Genomic DNA, 20,189 nt, shown 5'->3' on the forward strand with positions numbered 1-20,189 from the left:
GGCACGGGATACCAGTTAGTTTGGAGTTGTCCGGATTTCCCATAGTTGGCAACTTCAGTAGCAACAGTGTCCAACTATTTGAAAGAAAGCTATGAGCGTACAAGCAAAAGACAAAAAATACCCAGAATATCACCATAAACTAATTACTTCCAATGGCTGAATAAATGTATCCATTTTGAAAGATATAAAATGAGTCTGGACATGTACTGTGTGCATGCTGGCAGCCAGCTCCATGCTTGCACAGCTGACCGACATATCACATGCCTTTTTTTTTTTAAGTTGTATCGGGGTGGAAAAGAGTCAGCAAATAATAACTCATCTACCAATTACTTTTTAGTAGCAAAATTGTTTCACTGGTGGTGTGATTTTAAAGTGACAATTCAAAATGGAAAGGGAAAGAATAAATTGTTGCCTTGATATTTTGCATTCAGTTTTAAATTAAACCTTTGAGGTGATACTGATTAACGACATTGGTTTGATTATATCTAGAGATGCTAACAAAGTAAACAAATAATTATATAAACTAGGTACATTTTTATGCTAGAAATATATAGGTCTCAGGTTACTAGAGACCTTGGAGATCACCAGTTTCTATGCAACATCAGATGCCCAGACGTCAAGGGGCCTGTATTATACTAGGATCTTAGTCCTCGGTTAACATGGCTCCCATGGAAAATCTTTGACGGCAGTTTATATAATTTGGAATAACACTACCGTACAAAGGCAATTATTACATTCAGTGCATTGATATGTAGCACTTTGCAAACTAAAACAAACTTACTCCACAGTACTCTAGCAGTCTGATAATTTCTTCTTCATAAACAGTTTCTGTAGCATACTGCTTTTCCAGCTCTCTCCAATTCACTGCTTTGCTTAAAACACCCTGTGAATAGCAAGAATATTAAAATAAAACAATATTCAGTGTACATATATAATATAAAATAAAAACAGAAAATGCTGGAAATACAGTACTCAGCAGGTCAGGCAGCATCTGTGGAGAGAGAAATAGTGTTAACGTTTCAGGTCAATGACCCTTCGTCAGAACTGGAAAAAGCTGGAGATGGAACAGGTTTTTAAGCAAGAGCAGGGGCAGGGAAAGGGGGAGGGGAGAAAAGAACAAAAGGGATGGTCTGTGATAGGATGGAAGGCAAGAGAGATTAAGAGACAAAAGGAATGATGGTGCAAGGCAAAAGGAGATGGTAATGGGACAAGTTAAGAAACAAAAGATGGCTCGAGATGAAGCTCCAGCTTTTTCCAGTTCTGACGAAGTGTTATTGACCTGAAACGTTAACTCTGTTTCTCCCTCCACAGATGCTGCCTGACCTGCTGAGTATTTCCAGCATTTTCTGTTTTTATTTCAGATTTCCAGCATCCGCAGTATTATGCTTTTGTTTCAGTGTACATATACTTAACACTTGAGGGCTGCAGCTACATTTTTGTATTTCATCACAAAACCAATCAGAATTTTCCACTGTTCTCAGACCAGAAAGAGATTAGTCCTACTACTACTTGCATGCATTGTATCAAACGTAAGTCACTCACCACTGGATTGGGAAATATAGATAGTTTACAACAAATACATTACACTTACACACATTGGTCTTGGAAAAAAACTTAAATGGCAATGTTATAGCACATTACCAATTTATCTTCCATGTAGATTTTCTGTCCAAAGGAGCAGTTAAGGGAATTACAGCACAGGGGGTGATCATTCCGCCAGTCATATCTGTACCAGTTATTGCGAGAGTAATCCATAAGTAATCCCACCGTCCTGCTCTCTCCCATAAGCCCTGTATCTTCCTCTGCTTCACATATTTAGCCAAGTTTCCCCTAAAAGAGTCTCCAAAGGTCATGCATATGAAATTTCTCCTAACCCCTCCTGTCACACAGTTATCATTTTAATTGATGATCCGTCACTGACTCTCCAACTGGGGAAAATAGTTCCTCCCTATTCATTCTATCAAAATCCTTCATAATTTTAAAAAGCTCCAAAAATCTTCTCAGCCTTCTTTGCTCCAGTAAAAATAGTTCCAATATCTCCCATCTCTCCTCATAACTATAGTTTCCCATCCCTGGCACCATCCTAGTGAGTCTGTGTTGCATACACTCTATAATTTTATCATATATTAGGGCATAGGAACATAGGAACAGTAGGCCATTTAGCCCCTCGAGCCTGTTCCTCCATTCAATGAGATCATGGTTGATCTGCGACCTAACTCCATATACCCGCCTTTGCCCTATATCACAATACCTTTGGTTAACAAAAATGTATCAATCTCGGATTTAAAATTAATTAACCTTGCATCAATTGCCATTTGCAGAAGAGTTCCAAACTTCTATCACCCTTTGTGTGCAGAAGTGTTTCCTAACTTCACTCCAGAGGGGCCTGGCTCTAATCTTTAGGCTATGCTCCCTAGTCCTAGTCTCCCCAGCCAGCAGAAATAGTATATCTCTATCTACCCTATTAGTTCCCCTTAACATCTTGAAAACTTCGATCAAATCACCCCTTAATCTTCTAAATTCCAGGGAATACAATCCTAGTTTGTGTAATCTCTGCTCATAATTGGAGTTCCGGTATCATTCTGGTAAATCTACGCTGCACTCCTTAAAAGGCCAATATCCTAAGGTGTGGTGCCCAGAACTGCTCACAGAACTCCAGGTGTGGTCTAACCAGGGCTTTGTATAGCTGCTATGACTTTGTATGACTTCTAACTCCTTATATTCTGGTCCTCTAGATATAAAGGCCAGCATTCCATTCGCCTTTCTGATTATTTTCTGTACCTGTCCATGACATTTTAATGATCTATGTACATGGACCAGTAAGTCTCTTTGGACCACCACTGCTTCTAGCTTTTCACCACTTAGAAAGTACTTTGTTCTATCTTTTTTAGGTCCAAAGTGGATGATCTCACATTTGCCTACATTGAAATCCATTTACCACAGTTTTGCCCATTTGTTTAATCTATTAATACCTCTTTGTAATTTTATGCTTCCATCTACACTACTTACAATGCCGCCTATCTTGGAGTCATTGGCAAACTTCGATATGTGGCTCTCTATCCCATCATCTAAGTCATTAATAAATAGAGTGAATAGTTGAGGCCCCAACACAGATCCTTGCGGGACAACACTCATCAGATCCTGCAGATTAGAGTACCTACCCATTATCCCTACTCTGTCTCCTGTTGCTCAGCCAATTTCCTAACCAGGTCAATAATTTGCCTTCAAATTTTGACTTTAGGCACCCTAAGCTGCATACAGTACTTTAACGGTGGCTTAACTATTAGCTTGTACAATATGACTTCAAATTCTATAGGACCTTTATCATCTATCTGCACTTGCATTTTCAGGAAGTTATTATTTGAACTCGGACATCTGTTCATCCACACCCTTCAGCATCTTTTGAATGTATATTCCATGACTTGTTTTTCCTCCCAAAATGCAGTACTGCACACTGCTCCACATTAAACTGCATCTGATACAGGTTTGCCTATTCCACCAATATGTCAAGTCCTCCTGAAGTCTTTCACAGTCCTCTTTGATGTTTGCCAAGCCTCCTACTTCTGTGTTGTCAGCAAATTTCAATATTGTGCTCCCTAAGCTCAAATCTGAATCCGCTTTATATACTGAAAACTGAAGTGGATCCAATAGTGACCCCTGGAGCACACCACTTCCAACCCATCTCAATCTGGCCATCTATTAACCCAAACACTACTTCTTACTCCAACCAACTTTTGATCAATGCTGCTATAATTTCCTCGTATCATATGCCTGAATTTTTATAACAAGCCACCTTATCAAATGCTTTCTGAAAATCCGTTTATATCTACTGCATTCACTTTATTTATCCAATTGATCACTTCAAAAAAAAAAACTATAAAACTGGCAGGAGGAGCAAGAACTTTGGCTAGTTTTTCTCTCCCTAGCCCAAGGGTACTGAAGCAATTGTAGCGTCCATACTGCACCCAAGATCAGCCAAATCAGCACATCAAATCGGAGACATTCATGACTGTGCAATTCAATTACATACTGAATTTAGCAACTCAGCCATCAGCTGAATTTCAGTAACAGTATTTCAGTAAGAATTTACTTTAATTTTCCCAGCTTAAGTCTTAATTGTACAGATTTAATTTTTCAGCCTTCTACATTTTATCAAATTTCACAATGTAGGTGAAATATCACCCATTAGAGATGCATTATTTAGGCTTTACTGTGATCAAGATTACAGATGGTAAATTCCATTCTTCTACACCACTTCTCCAAGGTCAAATCCTGCAGAACTGTTCTCTTGCTGTTCCACCCCTATTTGTCTTAAAAGTCAGATCCCCTGAAATGTTTTTTTCTCTCTGTAGTTACATAGTCCCCTCTACAGGCTGCATCCTTGGTCTCCTCCGAGTCATCCATTATCTGCTACCCCTCGGTGATACCACATGCAAGTGCCTTTTGCTCCCCATCCCATCCACTCAACCATAAGAGATTGATTTTTCATTCACTAAACCTCTGCCCTCTAGAATTTTCTCCTGAAACCACCGTGCCTTGCTATCTCCCTCCTTGCCTTTGAGAACCTTTTAAGAATTATTTGTATGCAAAGACACATGGAAAATCTTTTGTTCATGGATTGCAAGCTACACCAAATGTACCTTTATGCATTACTGTATCTGGCATAAATCAAAAAAGTTAGTTAACAAAAAGGTGCAGTTAACTTTCAGCAACCCCACTACAAAACAACGCTTTAACTTCCACCTCAAAATAATTTGGGATACGAGGCCAAAATATCACAGAATACATAAATCTGAGTAAACCTGGGCTATGCACCAACTGCAGCTGAACGGACAGAGCCACTCAATGCCACTCTGACATATCTGTAAAGCTATGGTGGCCAACTCACATGCTCCATCAAAATGAAACAATATTGTGTTTTTCAAGTAATGATCTAAATCAAATGTTCAATGGGTAAATGTGGACTATAATTTCTAATGCATGAAGGAAGAAACATTTCTCAACTCCAATCTATCTGCAGTTTCTATCAGTCATGGGCTACAAATGTGTGTTTCTTTAAATAACATTTTTTGATTTAATTTCTATGCTCAATGTGGTTATTAATGCTGGGAAGTTAAATACCTTATAAATTCAAACACCCAGTAGCAGCACTCCTATTGATTCAGCAATCACCACCACAAATGCAAAGCACACCTCCTACTGCATCAGTGAGGTATCTTCCATTTCCCACACCAAAGAGTTGAGACTGACCAAACTCATTTCACAAAGGACACTGACAACAACAGACCTTTACCCCATCAGTCTGACTGGATTTGAAACCAAATTCCAGAGTTGCTTTCAAATCTAACACACTACTCGACTCAATTGAACAGTAACAAGATTGTCTAAGTTTGAAAGGCACTTAGAGATAAATTATAGGAATTTATTCAAGTCTGATGGAGTTTAAATACTAAACAACTTGCATTTATTTAGCACCTTTAACAAAGTAAAATGTCCACTTCATAGGTGCATAACAAGATAAAAATTTACACCGAGCCAAAGAAAATGATTTTAGAATAGGTGACTAAAAGCTTGGCCAAAGTGGTAGGTTTTAAGGAGCGTCTTAAAGACGGAGAGAGAGAGAGAGAGAGAGAGAGAGAACGGTGAAGAGGTAGAAAGATTTAGAGAGGGAATTACAGAACTTGGGAACTAGTCAGCTCAAGGCATGGCCGCCAACAGTGAGGCGAAGAGAGTGGGGGAGGCAGAAGGGGCCAGAATTGGAGGAACACACTGTTCTTGGTGGGTTGTATGGCTGGCAAAGGATATACAGAGATAGCAAGGGGAGGGGGGCAGGGCCATGGAGTGATTTGAACAGGAGGATGAACGTTTTTAAATCGAGGCATTGTTAGACCAGGAGCCAATGTAGGTCAGCATAGGGATGATGGGTGAACGGGACTTGGTGTGGTTTAGGTTATGGGCTCAAGTTTATAGAGGGTGGAAGATGGGCGGGTGGCCAGGAGAACATTGGAATAGTTGATTCTGGAGGCCACAAAAGCACGCATGAGGGTTTCAGCAGCAGATAAGCAGAGGCTGGGCGGCGACAGACAAGGAAGTAGGAAGTCTTTGTGATGGAGAGGATATGGGGTCGGAAGCTCAGCTCAGGGTTAAACAGGACTGCAAAGTTGAAAACAGTCTGGTTCAACCCGAGATAGTGGAATGGAATCGGTGGCGAGGGAACGAAGTTTGTGGTGGGGGGGTCGAAGAATATGGCTTTGATTTTCCCAATGTTTAATGCAAGGAAATTGCAGCTGGATGACAGCACATAAGCAGCAGAGGGATTGAGAGAAGAGGTGTTGAGGTAGTGCTGAGTGTCCTCGGCATACATGTGGAACTGAACGTCATATCTTCGGAAAATGTTGCCGAGGAGCAGCACGTTGATGAGAAATAGGAGCGGGCCAAGAATAGATCTTTGGAGGTCTCCAGAGGTAACGGTGCAGGGGCAAGAATAGAAGCCATTGCAGGAGATTCTTTATCCAAGCCTGGATTGATAAGAGTGGAACTAGGCAAGGGCAGTCCCACTCAGCTGGATAACCAAGGAGAGGTGTTGGAGGTGGCTGGTGTAGTCAATTGTGTCAAAGGCTGCAGGCAGGTCAAGCAGCAGGAGAAGTGATGGTGCACCATGGTTACAGTCACAGAGGATATCATTTGTGATTTTACATTAGGGCTGTTTCAGTGCTGAGAAATGGGCAGAAACCGGAGAGGTTCAAACATGCGTTGCGGGAAGATGGGCACAGATTTGGAAGGCGAGAACACATTCAAGGGCTTGGGAGGTTAGAGATGGGGCGGTAGTTTGCAAGGATAGAGCGGTCAAGGGTGTTTTTTTCTAATATAGGAAGGGGGTTGAAAGAGGGATAGTACCCCAGGGAAGGGAACTGTTTATATTATCAGCTAGCATGGGGGCCAGGAAGGAAAGTTGGGTGGTCAGCAATTTAGTGGAACGAGGATTGGGAGAGCAGGAGGTGGGTCTCATGGACAAGATGAGCTGGGGGAGGACATATGTGAAGATTGAAGAGAAACATATAAGTTCTGGGTTAGGTCGGGGGGGGGGGGGCACCTTGGGGTTAGTTTGGCTTGGTGGACAAGGGGTTGTCCTGCCGATGAATGGCTAAACTAGCTGTGTGCATTTATGTTCCAAGTCTGCAAAGATAGGGCCGTACCAGGGGGAATGATCAGGGTGGGAGAAAGCAAGGATTTTACTGTGGGAGTTTGGGAGTTTGAAAGTGCCGTTATAAGTGACTTGGGAGAGCGCTTTTCCAGGAGTAAACGCAGAGGAAGTTGGGTTGGAAGGGAGAACAGGGATGTTGAGAGATGAGGAATACAGGAAGGGATGAGAGATGGCCAAATCTGCAATTGAGATAATGCGAAGAGAGGGATCACATGAGATGGCAAGGTCAAGGGGATGGCTGTGAATATGGGTAGGAGAGTTTATGTGGTGGGAGAGGTTAAGGGAGGACAGGAAGGCAATGAACTCAGAGGAAAGGGGGGGGGGGGGGGCGCCCAAAGTGAGTCAAGGTGAAGGTTGAAATTACCGAGCAGAAGTCACTCGGTAGAGGCTGACAGAGATCAGCAGTGGGGATCCCTCGGTGAGAAACTTGCCGTGGAGCTTGGGTGGGCGGTTGAGAACGAGGATTGTAAAGGCAAGGCGAGCGGGATGGAACAAAGCGAGGTGCTCAAAGGAGGACGTGCTGCCGGAGGAGTAGGGGATAGACCAAGGTGAGATTGGCCACTAGCAGGGTGGGAAGGTAGGCGAAAGAGTAGATTGGGGCAGTTAGGGTTGCTGTTTGTAAGGAGGCAGCAACAAGTGTCTCAATGAGTCTTGGAGAATACCAAGAGGCACAGTGGGAAGCTGTGGGCTTATCCCAGAGGGATAAACCACTTTCAAATGAAGGTATACAGCATTTAAGAGTTATGAATGGCAGTAGCAAAACAAATGGTACCTAGCTGTCCTCCCCATAGTATTGGGGTGGGGAGGTAGAAGAAACAGAAGAGTGAGTATTTAATGTGAAATTTATTTTCTGCTGCATACAAAGTTGCGTATGAACTGTTACACGTTCTTTTAAAATGTGTTTGATGTACACAAAAACAAGTTACTTAGCTTAAGGTTTAATATTTCTACTTTGAACTAGAAACCAGAGACCAAAAGTTACTGTAATCAAAGATTTCAATTCCATTTTCAAAAAGGACTTCATACAGTATCCATAGTGCAAGTGTAACAAAACAAAAAGTTTAATACAAACACACAAACCTGACAGGATCTTTTTGCAAGTTTAGAAAGCTTTCCACTCAGTCTCTCCACACAATGTTTAAACATTTCTTCAGATGAAATAAACTAGCGAATCACAGAACTGAAACAAAGAGTGATTACTCACTGTTGTAAAAACTCCCGAGGCTGTAGACCAGGACAGACAGGGTACTAGCGGTATGGGTTTGGGCCAGTTAGTTGCAGCTAATGATGCCATCTGCAAAGAAAATATTTAGTGTCACTGCAATTAATGTAAAGCAAGCTTCTTTGGAAGCCATTTTATGTAGCAGCTCCCTCAAATCGGTACAAAAATGCAACAATGGACCACGGCCGTTCTGCCCATTAAACCTGCTTGGTTCAAAAGGCAATGTAGAAACGGCACATGAATTCTCCCCCCAACTCATTCTTGGTAAGGTGAAGTGACCATAGGTCAAATTTTTTGTAAGATAACACTCAAACTTACTTTTCTTTATTCAAAAGGTAAATTTTAAAATTCTATTCACAGAATCACAGAAACCCCAGTGCAGATAGAGGCCATTTCGGCCCATCGAGCCTGCACCGACACATATCCCACCCGATCCCCATAACCCCACGTATGTAATCCCCCTAACACTAAGGGTCAATTTATCATAGCCAATCAACCTAACCCGCACATCTTTGGACTGTGGGAGGAAACCGGAGCACCCGGAGAAAACCCACGCAAACACGGGGAGAATGTGCAAACTCCACACAGACAGTCACCCGAGGCCGGATTCGAACCCGGGTCCCTGGCGCTGTGAGGCAACAGTGCTAACCACTATGCCACCGTGCTGCCCACAGCCTATTATAACAATTAATATTTAAATGTATATTCAACTCTGAGTAATGCACGAGAATTAGCCACATATTTTACATACTAACTGACCCTCCTGTCTCCATCTCATTCTTCCCATCTTTGCCCTGCTCACATTTGATCTGCTCCCATCTGATACAACAATCAGCCCCTCCCTTGTCTATCACAGTCTGCTCCACCCCCTCCATGCCCATCCCAATCTATCCATTTCTGCCTACTTCTTACTAGTCCTCATCCACCCATCCCATCCTCTTCTGCCTTTGTCCCCTTCTCTCCTCATCCATTTGTCCTGCAATCCCCATCACTGTCTCCATTCCGCAGGTCCTCAATCTCCTCTTTCAGTTAGATGAAACTTCAGTTAAAAAGCCTAAATCCTTCACATCTGCCATTTAAAAATACAAAAAGTTCTGCACCATGCAACTAAATGTCCAGGTTTATTTTTATAGCATGTTAAAATGTTACAGTTCATAGTTTTACAAAATTGTCAATTCTATTTTTTTATTTTTTTTTTATTTTTATTTATTTATTTATTTATTTATTTATTTTAAAAAGGACCCAATTACCTGGCAGTGATGATAAACCAATATTAAATCGGTCTTTTCAATACTCAGGAAAGATGCGAGGTACTTTGGCCTGAGGATAAAGCCAGGAGACAGACTGAGGCCAAACCAAGAGCAGAGAGCCCAGAGCTAAAGCCCAGGAGCAAGTAACCAGAAGGAAAATGGAGACACGAGGAAGTGGCAAAATAGACAGAAGGGGCCTGCAGTCACCAAAGCAGAAGCTCGAAGTCCTGCGGCTGAGGATTAGGTCAAGAGTGGAGAGGCTGGGTACCAGAGGGGAAGATACACATTTGTAGGTGGAGTGGAGGGATTGGCCCCTAGTGATAACTATATGACCAATAATTGATTAACAATTCACCTACCCTCAATTTCAGTAAACAAACAAACTAAAATTGAAAATCACTTAGCACAGTGGATTTGCGGCATTTTCAACCTTTATTTTCTTCAGTTATATTCGCCCACCTTTTGGGCAGTTCAGCAACTTTAGAAAATGTTGAAACTTACATGACCTCCCATTGATATCCCGGTCATTCCTAGAGGTCCATAACCCCCTCTCTCCAGCCAATGAAGAAGAGCTGCAGACTCCAGGACAAGAGCTCCTCCCATCACAAAGAGATCAGAGACATTCCTTAAACTTGACCTCCTGTCCAGAGAAAACAAGATGGAACAAGTGAAAACCGTGGACTATTTAACAGCAGCTTTGACATTTTCCCCTTCAAACCATCCTTTTAAATGTGTATGTCATTATCACTGTAAAGTACAATAGAAATTCCTTCTTGCAATCATGTTACTACAATCCTTTATTTTTAGGCAAGTTTATTTTTCCTGAAGGTGCCAACACATGCTGGTGCATGGTTCAAGGATGTTTCCTTGCACAAGTAACCATTTTCATGCATGAGCAGAGACGATGAGCTCCAGGCTAACTGACCATAAGGAGGCCAGTCAATATAGTGTCTGTAAAATATTCAGTGTTTGAAACAGGCTGTGGTTACAAGTTAACTTATCTCTTCTCCTGACCCAACATCACGGACCACAGGATAGTGAACAGGAGTGGGTGGCCCGGCTCACCTTCCCTTCCCAAGATCAGATGTGCGGAGGTAACTGTAGCACCTCTGCTATCATACCAGTTTTGCTTTCATAGAAACTATAATTTTACTGCCAGCAAGGAGATTCTGGATTTAGATCTTCCCCACTGCTAGTTGACTCTGGCCATGTTGCTGATGGGGAAAAACCCTCATGCTTCCTGGAGCAAATTCATAGGAAATAACATGGACTACCACCAGAGACTGACCAGAAAACAGTGTCAAAGTCCCAGAATCATGAGAAATCATGCTCCTGGCTGAAGATAGAGATTTTTCAGTCTGATGTTGCACCCTTTTATGTTTTCTATTGAACTGTTGCAGAATGCTCCCCATCAGTGACATCACCAAAGCATCCTAGCAAGGAGAGAGATCCAACTTGTTGAGTTCCATGGCGGCAATAATGTTTCTATGATGACTCCAAATAAAAATGCTAAAAATGGTATACTGTAGCTATAAATAGCAAAAAGATAGCCAAAGGAAGCATGGGGCCGATGAGGGACTAAAATTGTGGAGGCAGAGGCCATGGCTGAGGTACTAAATGAGTATGCTGCATCTGTCTTCACTAAAGAAAATGCTGCCAATGTCACAGTAAAGGAGGAGGTTGTAGAGAAATTGGATAGGGTTAAAATTGATAAAGAGGAGGGACTTAAAAGGTTGGCAGTGCTGAAAGTAGAAAAGTCACCAGGTCCAGATGGGATGCATCCGAGGTTGCTGAGGGAAGCAAGGGTGGAAATTGCAGAGGCTCTGGCCACAATCTTTCAATCCTCCTTAGATATGGAAGTGGTTCCAGAGGACTGGAGGATTGCAAATGTTACAACCCTGCTCAGAAAAGAGAAGAAAGAAACCTGGCACCTACAGGCCAGTCAGCCCAACGTCAATGGTGGGGAAACTTTGAGGCAATAATCCAGGCCAAAATTAATTGGCATTTGGAAACATATGGGTTAATTAAAGTCAGCACAATTTGTTAAAGGCAAATCACGTTTGACTAACTTGATTTGAGTTCTTTGATGAAGTAACGGAGAGGGTTGATGAGGGTAGTGCGATTGATGTGTATATGGGCTTTCAAAAGGCATTTGATAAAGTACCACATAATAGACTTGTTAGCAAAATTGAACCCCATGGGATTAAAGGGGCAGTGGCTGCATGGATAGGAAATTGGCTGAGGGACAGAAAACACAGTTGTGGTGAGCGGTTGTTTCATAGACTGGAGGGAGATGTGCAGTGGTGTCCCCCCAGGGGTCGGTTGGGACCACTGCATTTTTTGATATGGACTTGGGTATGCAGGGCATAATTTCAAAGTTTGCAGATGACAAGAAACTCAAATGTAGTAAGCAGTGGGGAGGATAGTAAGACTTTCAGGAAGACAAACAGACTGGTGAAATGGGCAGACACGTCAGATGAAATTTAACGCAGAAAAATGTGAAGTGATCCAAAGCGCTTTACAGCCAATGAAGTACTTTTAAAGTGTAGTCACCATTGCAATGCAGAAAATGCGGCAGCCAATCTGCGCACAGCAAGCTCCCACAAACAGCAATGGGATAATGACCAGATAATCTGTTTTAGTGATGTTGATTGAGGGATAACTAATGGTCAGGACACCAGGGATAAATCTCCTGCTCTTCAAAACAGTGTCATGGGATCTTTTACGTCCACCCGAGAGCAGATGGGGCCTCGGCTTAACGTCTCATCCGAAAGATGGCACCTCCAACAGTGCAGCACTGGAGTGTCAGCCTAGATTTTTGTGCGCAAGACTCTGGAGTGGGACTTGAACCCACAACCTTCTGACTCAGAGGCGCGAGTGCTACCAACCGAGCCAGGGCCGAGAGGCAATACAAATTAAATGGTATAATTTTAAAGGGGATGCAGGAACAATGAGACCTCGGGGGTGTACGTGCACAAGTCTTTGAAGGTGGGAGGAGAAGTCGAGCAGGCTGTTTAAAGGCATACAAGATCCTTGGCTTAGATTATCCTAAACCTTTGTAAAACACTGGTTAGGCCCCAGCTGCAGTATTGTGGCCAATTCTGGGCACCATACTTTAGGAAGATTGTCAAGGCCTTAGAGTGGAAGCAGAGGAGCTATTCTAGAATGGTACCAGGGATGAAAGACTTCAGTTACATGGAGACTTAGAGAAACTGGGGTTGTTCTCCTTACGAGTAGAGAAGGTTAAGGGGAGATTTGATAGAGGTGTTCAAAATCATGAAGGGTTTTGATAAATAAAGACAGACGGTTTCCAGTGGCAGTAACCAGAGGACATAAATTTAAAGTAATTGGCAAAAGAACCAGAGGCAACATGAGGAAATTCTATTTTACAATGCGTTATGATCCGGAATGCACAGCCTAAAAGGGTGGTGGAAGCAGATTCAAGAAAAACTTTCAAAAGGTAATTGGATAAATACTTGATGGGGGCTATTTTACAGGGCTATGGGAAAAGAGCAGGGTAGTGTGACTAACTGGATAGCTCTTTCAAAGAGCCGGCACAGACACGATGGGCCAAATGGCCTCCTTCTGTGTGGTTTTATTCTATGAGCGTATTACTTTTATTTAGAAAATGGGAGCACTTTAAGCAAAAAGTACTCCCTCCTAAACCTCCCTTCTCCTTTAATGTATAGATGTTTTTCTAAATAGTCTTTTTTAAAAAGCAAAAAATAGCCTGAGGCGATCACACTAAGCAGCTCCTACTGAATCAAAATGTGAGCATAAATAGTGATTAGTACATGGTTGGTTGAAATCAAGACTGGCTAACCAGCAAGCTAATTAAGACAGTGGAACAAAAAGTATAAATTCTTTAAAACAGAAGTAAACAAAATTCTATTCCAAAAGCAACTTGCAATTGAACAGACAAGAGGAAAAGTGTTTTTGCCTTTTAAAAAAATGAAGTGCCTCATTCTAAACCATTTAATAATGGCATTGAACAAACCACAGAATTAAGTTTAACTCACTTTCTCGTTTAGCTTTTTGTCCCTTATTTCAGCATAAGATTTCGATTACTCACTACTACCCTAATTAAAATGTAGCATAATTGCTACATGTCACCCGAAAAAATACATTAAAGTCTCGATTTCTTTCTCTCTCATTCTTTAGGTTCCACAAAGAATTAGCTCCATTTGTTTTGTTGATTTACCTCAACAGTTATCCTTCCCCCAGAGGTAAGTGTGCAATACAATTTATCTGGTCATAAGACGCGTCTATACAATTTCTAATGTTATGTAGAGATCACATTTGGAAACTATGCTACCTACAATATAGTTAAAAATAGATTACTTCACTTAAAAAATTGCTAAAGGAACAAATTATTACATCTGAATAAAAATTCCAGGCAGCCTTGACCACATTTAAATGGACGCAAGTTCACATGTAAATCATTGACACATTATACTTTCAAGCAATTAATAACCTATGACATTATTTGAGTTTAAAACATGGTAAACCAGCAATCTAAAAAATGTGCTATTGCTTTCAGCAAACACCAAGTAGGGCAACTGTTCTTTTTACATTTTTTTTTTCTGAACTCAGAAGGACATTATGGAGAATGCATACATACTCAACTCATAACATCACATCAATTCACTTTTGTTTCCAATATAATGGAGAATGGGAAGAAATGTTTCAGGATTCATCATTTATATCGAAGGTTTTATATGTGATGCCATTTAGCTTGGAAGTCTATGTAAAACAACCAGCTCACTTAAAGAAACTACCACAACTAGTGGTTAGCGTGAATATAATGCAATACTGGAAAGATTTCCAATCAATCCTTGGGAAGCCCCCAAAGGCATGACAAACTTCAATATACTGATGTTTGTTTAACTATATTTATTATCATTGTACGGTTCAGTGTCTGATACTTAATATATTTCACAGGGAATCTGACATATACAATATCACAGTATTAGCTGCATTTAACCCAATTGCAATATTAAAATTAAGTTTTCAAAGTTGCAGCAGCTATTGGAAGAATTCAAAGTGCAAAGTAGGACGAGTATACTTTCAGGTTAAGTCTCTGAATTTTAATTACCAGAGATAGAAAGGGGTTTTAAGTAGAAGATTACCTGGAGTATCAAACATTTTAGTTGATTTGGGTTTCATCAAATTGCCTTTTGTCATCTTCCTGCTTACCAAAAAGTTTCATTGCCTTATTATTGAAATCTTTACTTTAAAATCTTCCCAAACCCACCTTCTGATGTCCCATAACTCTCTTCCAAACACCACCTTACTTTCAAGACTTTCTAATTTAGGTGAATGGCGTTTGGTTTTAAATATCTTTGACTTCTACAACAGACATTACTTCAGGCAAATGGACCAATCACAGCAAGGCCAGCATTTATTGCCCATCTGTAATTTCCCTCGAGAAGGTGGTGGTGTACTGTCTTCTTGAAATGCTGCAGTCCGTGTGGTGAAGGTACTCCCACAGTGCTTTTAGGGAGGGAGTCCCAGGATTTTGACGCAGCAACGATGAAGGATTGGCGATATATTCCCAAGTCAGGATGATGTGTGACTTGGAAGGAAACTTGCATGTGGTGCTGTTCCCATGCGCCTGGTGCCTTTGTCCTTCCAAGTGGTAGAAGTTGCAGGTTTGGGAAGTGCTGTCGAAGAAGCCTTGGTGAGTTGCTGCAGTGCATTTTGTAGATGGTAAACACTACAGCCATGTTGCTCTGGTAGTGGAGTGAGTGAATGTTTAAGGTGGTGGATGGGGTGCCGATCAAGCGGGCTGCTTTGTCCTGGATGATGTTGAGCTTCTTGTGTTGTTGGAGCTGCACCCATCCGGGCAAGTGGAGAGTATTCCATCACAATCCTGACTTGTGCCTTGTAGGTGGTAGAAAGGCTTTGGGGAGTCAGGTGAGTCACTCACCACAGAATACCCATCCCCTGACCTGCTCTTGCAGCCACAGTATTTGTGGCTAGTCCAATTAAGTTTCTGGTCAATGGTGACACCCAGGATTTGATGGTGGGGGATTCGACAATGGTAATGCCATTGAATGTCATGGGGAGGTGGTTAGACTCTCTCTTGTTGGAGATGGTCATTGCCTGGCATGAATGTTACTTGCCACTTATCAGCCCAAACCTGGATGTTGTCCAGATGTGAGCACAGACTGCTTCATTATTCAACGAATTGCAAATAGAACTGAACACTGCAACCATCAGCGAACATCTCCACTTCCGACCTTATGATGGAGAGGTCATTGATGAAGCAGCCGAAACTGGTTGGACCTAGGACACCGCCCTGAGGAACTCCTGCAGCGATGTCCTGGCGCTGAATGATTGCCCTCCAACAACCACAACCATCTTCCTTTGTACTAGGTATGACTCTAGCCAGTGAAGAGTTTTCCCTGTGATCACCATGGACTTCAATTTTACTAGGGCTCCTTGGTGCCACACTTGGTCAAATGCTGCCTTGATGTCAAGGGCAGTCACTCTCACCTCACCTCTGGAATTCAAATGGTGTTTGAACTGATTGAATAGGTCAGAAATTTCATCCACAGCTATTCAATGGCACAATCAGCATAACCAGTTTAAATGTGGAGATGGAAAAAGTTGATACAAAAACATAACAATGGGAAGTCAAGGGCAGACAGCAAATGCATGCAAACAGAAGATTTTTCTTAAATATATTATAGATATTTGGAGTTGACGGTCTAAATATTTGGGTAGTACACAGAACTCTTGATTCAAATAGTGACCTAGGAAGCATTTTTCTGAATTCAACTGTATACTGGGAGATTAGACAAAGTATAGAAATTGGACAGAGCGTTATCAAACAAAATTTGACACCGAGCCATATAAGGAAATATTAGGACAGATCAGAGGTAGGCTTTAAGGAGTGTCTTAAAGGATGAGAGTGTGGTAGAGAGGCGGAGAGGTTTAGAGAGGGAATTCCAGAGCTTAGGGCCTAGGCAGCTGAAAGCACGGCCACCAAGAGTGGAGCGATTAAAATAGGGGATAAGCAAGAGGGCAGAGATCTTGGAGGGTTGTAGGGCTGGAGGAGGTTACGGAGATAGGGAGGGGCGAGGCCATGGAGGAATTTGAAAGCATGGATCAGGTTTTTTTTAATTGAGGTGTTGCCGGACCGGGAGCCAAGATAGGTCAGCGGGCAAAGGGGTGATGGGTGAACAGGATTTGGTGCGAGTTAGGATACCGGCAGCAGAGTTTTGGATGAGCTCAAGTTTATGGAGGGTGAAAGATGGGAGGCCAGCCGGAAGTGCGTTGGAATAGTCAAGTCTAGAGGTAACAAAGGCATGGATAAGGGTTTTAGCAGTCAATGAGCTGAGCGGAGTCAGGTGATGTTACGGACATGGAAGCAGGCGGTCTTGGTGACGCGCCGGATATATAGTCGGAAGCTCATCTCGGGGTCAAATACAACACCAAGGTTGCAAACGGTCTGGTTCAGCCTCAGCCAGTGGCTAGGGAGAGGGAGGGAGTCAGTGGCTAGGGAGTGGAGTTTGTGGCAGGGACCGAAGACAATGGCTTCGGTCTTCCCAATATTTCATTGGAGGAAATTTCTGCTCATCCAGTACCGGGTGTCTGACAAATTTAGATACAAAGGAGTCGTCGAGAGAGGTGATGGTGAGGTAGAGCGGAGTGTCATCAGCATACATGTGGCACCCCGACGTTCTTTACAGATGAATCATAGAATGGTTACAGCACAGGAGGCCGCCATTTGGCCCGTTGAGCTTGTGCCAGCTCTCTGCAAGAGCACTTCAGCTAGTCCCACACCTCCTCCCTTTCCTCATAGCCCTGCAACATTTTTTCCTTCCGGTCCTTATCCAATTCCCCTTTGAAAGCCACAATTGAACCTGCCTCCACCACCCTTTCAGGCAGTGAATTCCAGATCCTAACCACTCGCTGCGTAAAAAAGTTTTTCCCTCATGTCGCCTTTGGTTCTTCTGCCAATCACCTTAAATCATGTCGCCAAGGGGCAGCATTTAGATGAGAAATAGGAGGGGCCAAGAATAGATCCTTGGGGGACTCCAGAGGTAATGGTGAGAGAGTGGAAAGAGAAGCTATTTGCAGGTGATTCTCTGGCTATGACTGGATAAATAAGAATGGAACCAGGCGAGTACAGTCCCACCCAGTTGGACAGAGGAGAGACATTGAAGAAGTATGGTGTGGTTAGCCGTGTCAAAGGCTGCAGACAGGTCGAGAAGCCGCTGAAGGATAGTCTACCACGGTCACAGTTACATAGGATGTCATTTGTGACTTTGATGAGGGTCATTTCATTTCTGTCTTATCTGGCTCCAAGTATGCCAGATCTTCAAGAATTCTCTGCGGCTTTCCCCTGATCCTACTATTGCTTTCCACTCTTTTTATCCTTTTATGCCAGCGATGTAATTGATATTTTATCTTTTCCCCCCTCCATCAGATCTGATGTTACACCTTAGTCTAATCATGCCTGCCATGTTGCTGTTTATCGTTAAAAAAAATCCTAATGACACCTGGCATCTTGATCTGCCTGAAGCACTGCCAGCCAACTTCATCTCAGTTAGCAACTTCTGTAAACCTACTAAGAGCTGCTAAATACAACTTGAAAAAGCATCAATTACTATTTTCCTGCCCTCTAGCAACTACTACTTCTGATCCTTTACCAAAATTGTCTCCAACATCTTTTCCACAAATCTTCTATTCTGATGGCATACCAGCTCTCCCAAGAGAAATAAAATATTTTTGACTCCTCTTTCTCTTTCAACTCTAATCTTGAAGCTCTTAACAAGAACCTTCTTTCACTGCTCCATTCTACTCTACTATTATGACTAACACATTGGGCCAAATCTTGCAGCCTGCACCCATCAGCTCAAACAATGTTGCGCCGTAACTTATTGGAAATGCGAGCGGATAACAAGGGCACCTGGGACCTATGTGAACAGTGGGACCAACAGTCTATCTCGTTAACAAATGAGATTAGTATTGAGAAATAAACAAAGGAACAACGGAGAAGGAGGGTGAATTGGAGTCAAATCAGGTACAGAAAGAGAAATAGGGAGGGAAAGAAAGATTGGAATGAGCGAGAAAAGAGACAGAAAGGGCAAGAATTTTTTTTTAATTGAAATCTAAGAATCTACTACATGCAGGAATGAGACTCAAGAGTTTAAATTTTTCCCTTTCTGGGCCAGAGTGGTTGATTGGCATTGCATTAACAAATATTACATTGTTAAAAGGGTACTTGCACACTTAATTACTAGGCCTAACTTTCTGTGGCAAGTTTAATGGGCATTTAATTTGCAAATCCAGTAAGTTCTTAAAAACAGAAGCTTAGGGCGAGATGCCATTCGGCAAGTTTGAGATTTGCAAGTCACGGCGTATCACTTAATCCCCTGAACCTGCTGCCTGATTTGCGCATTGATAATAGAGTATGTCGTTAACACACCGTTAATTTTCCAGCAAGATTTGGCCCCACGTTTTAGTATCATACAGGTCCGTCAGGATCCTCCATTCTTTGGATCCCTTCCCACTATTTTCACTACGTATCGCCAAACTAACCCGTCTTATGTCAATCTCTCATTTCAAGCTCCACCGTTACTTCTCAAACTTTTACTAGTGTTCACCCCATCCATAAGAAAATTATAATTCTTACTGTTCAAGTTACTGCTTTATTGGCTTCAGTACAAGTTACAAAAACTGTTACTTCTTAAATTATCCATCACCTTGAAAGTTCTGGTCTACTACCAGACTCAACTATTCGAGTGCTCAGCTGGTCACCCCCCATAAACTTAAGCTCATTCAAAACACTGTTGCCTGTATCCTAACTTGCACCAAGTCTCATTCGCCCATCACCCTTGTGCTCGTTGACCTATGTTGGCTCCCGGTCCAGCACCGCCTCAATTTTAAAATGATCAGTGTTCAAATCCCTCCATGGCATCTTGTGCATCCCTCACTCCTGTTGCCCTAAGCTCCAGAATTCCCTCCCTAAACCTCTCCACATCTCTACCTCACTCTTCTTTTAAGACTCTCCTTAAAACCTACCTCTTTGACCAAGCTTTTGGTCACCTGTCCAAATGTCTCATTCTGTGGCACGGTGTCATTTTTTGTCTGATTAAACTCATATGAAGCTCCTTGGGACATTTTAAAATGTTAAAAAGGTGCTATATAAATGCAAGTTGCTGTTGATTACTTTTAAGTTTCTTTCACCAAGTCAATCAGAGCCAGTGGTCCTACAGGACGACCTGATTACAAGTTATTGCAGAGTTCAGTTTCAAACTGCCAGACACTTAACCACTCCTTTAAAACCACCTGCAGGCTTCCCTTGAAAATTATCTAAAGACAAACCTATTTACTGTTGCTTTTTCTTTCTTCAACCTTACTGCAACAGCCAATGCACCATAACACATTAAGCACAGACTACAATGTGAAAATCAGCCACATTCTATTTTTGGGGAATAAAAACTGCTTTGCAATTTACAGGAAACTCTCGATTTACTGGCACCTAAATAACCAGAAATCT

General features: G+C 42.2%; 1 protein-coding gene across 7 annotated transcripts in view; it reads right to left on the minus strand.

Moving 5' to 3' along the window:
* abhd18 (abhydrolase domain containing 18) overlaps positions 1–20,189 on the minus strand; it is a 102,181-nt gene that overhangs the window by 32,168 nt on the left and 49,824 nt on the right. For all 7 annotated transcript variants that reach the window (XM_086009315.1, XM_086009349.1, XM_086009322.1 and 4 more), the window contains 3 exons: positions 10,178–10,316; positions 8,409–8,498; positions 782–883 (listed from right to left, as the gene is read on the minus strand). In XM_086009315.1, coding sequence (XP_085865441.1) covers positions 782–883; positions 8,409–8,498; positions 10,178–10,316 — 331 coding nt within the window. The remainder of the gene's footprint in view (positions 1–781; positions 884–8,408; positions 8,499–10,177; positions 10,317–20,189) is intronic.

The sequence above is a fragment of the Somniosus microcephalus genome, chromosome 2, assembly GCF_052327205.1.
Source record: "Somniosus microcephalus isolate GS21.2 chromosome 2, FLI_Smic_1.0, whole genome shotgun sequence".
Lineage (NCBI taxonomy): Eukaryota > Metazoa > Chordata > Chondrichthyes > Squaliformes > Somniosidae > Somniosus > Somniosus microcephalus.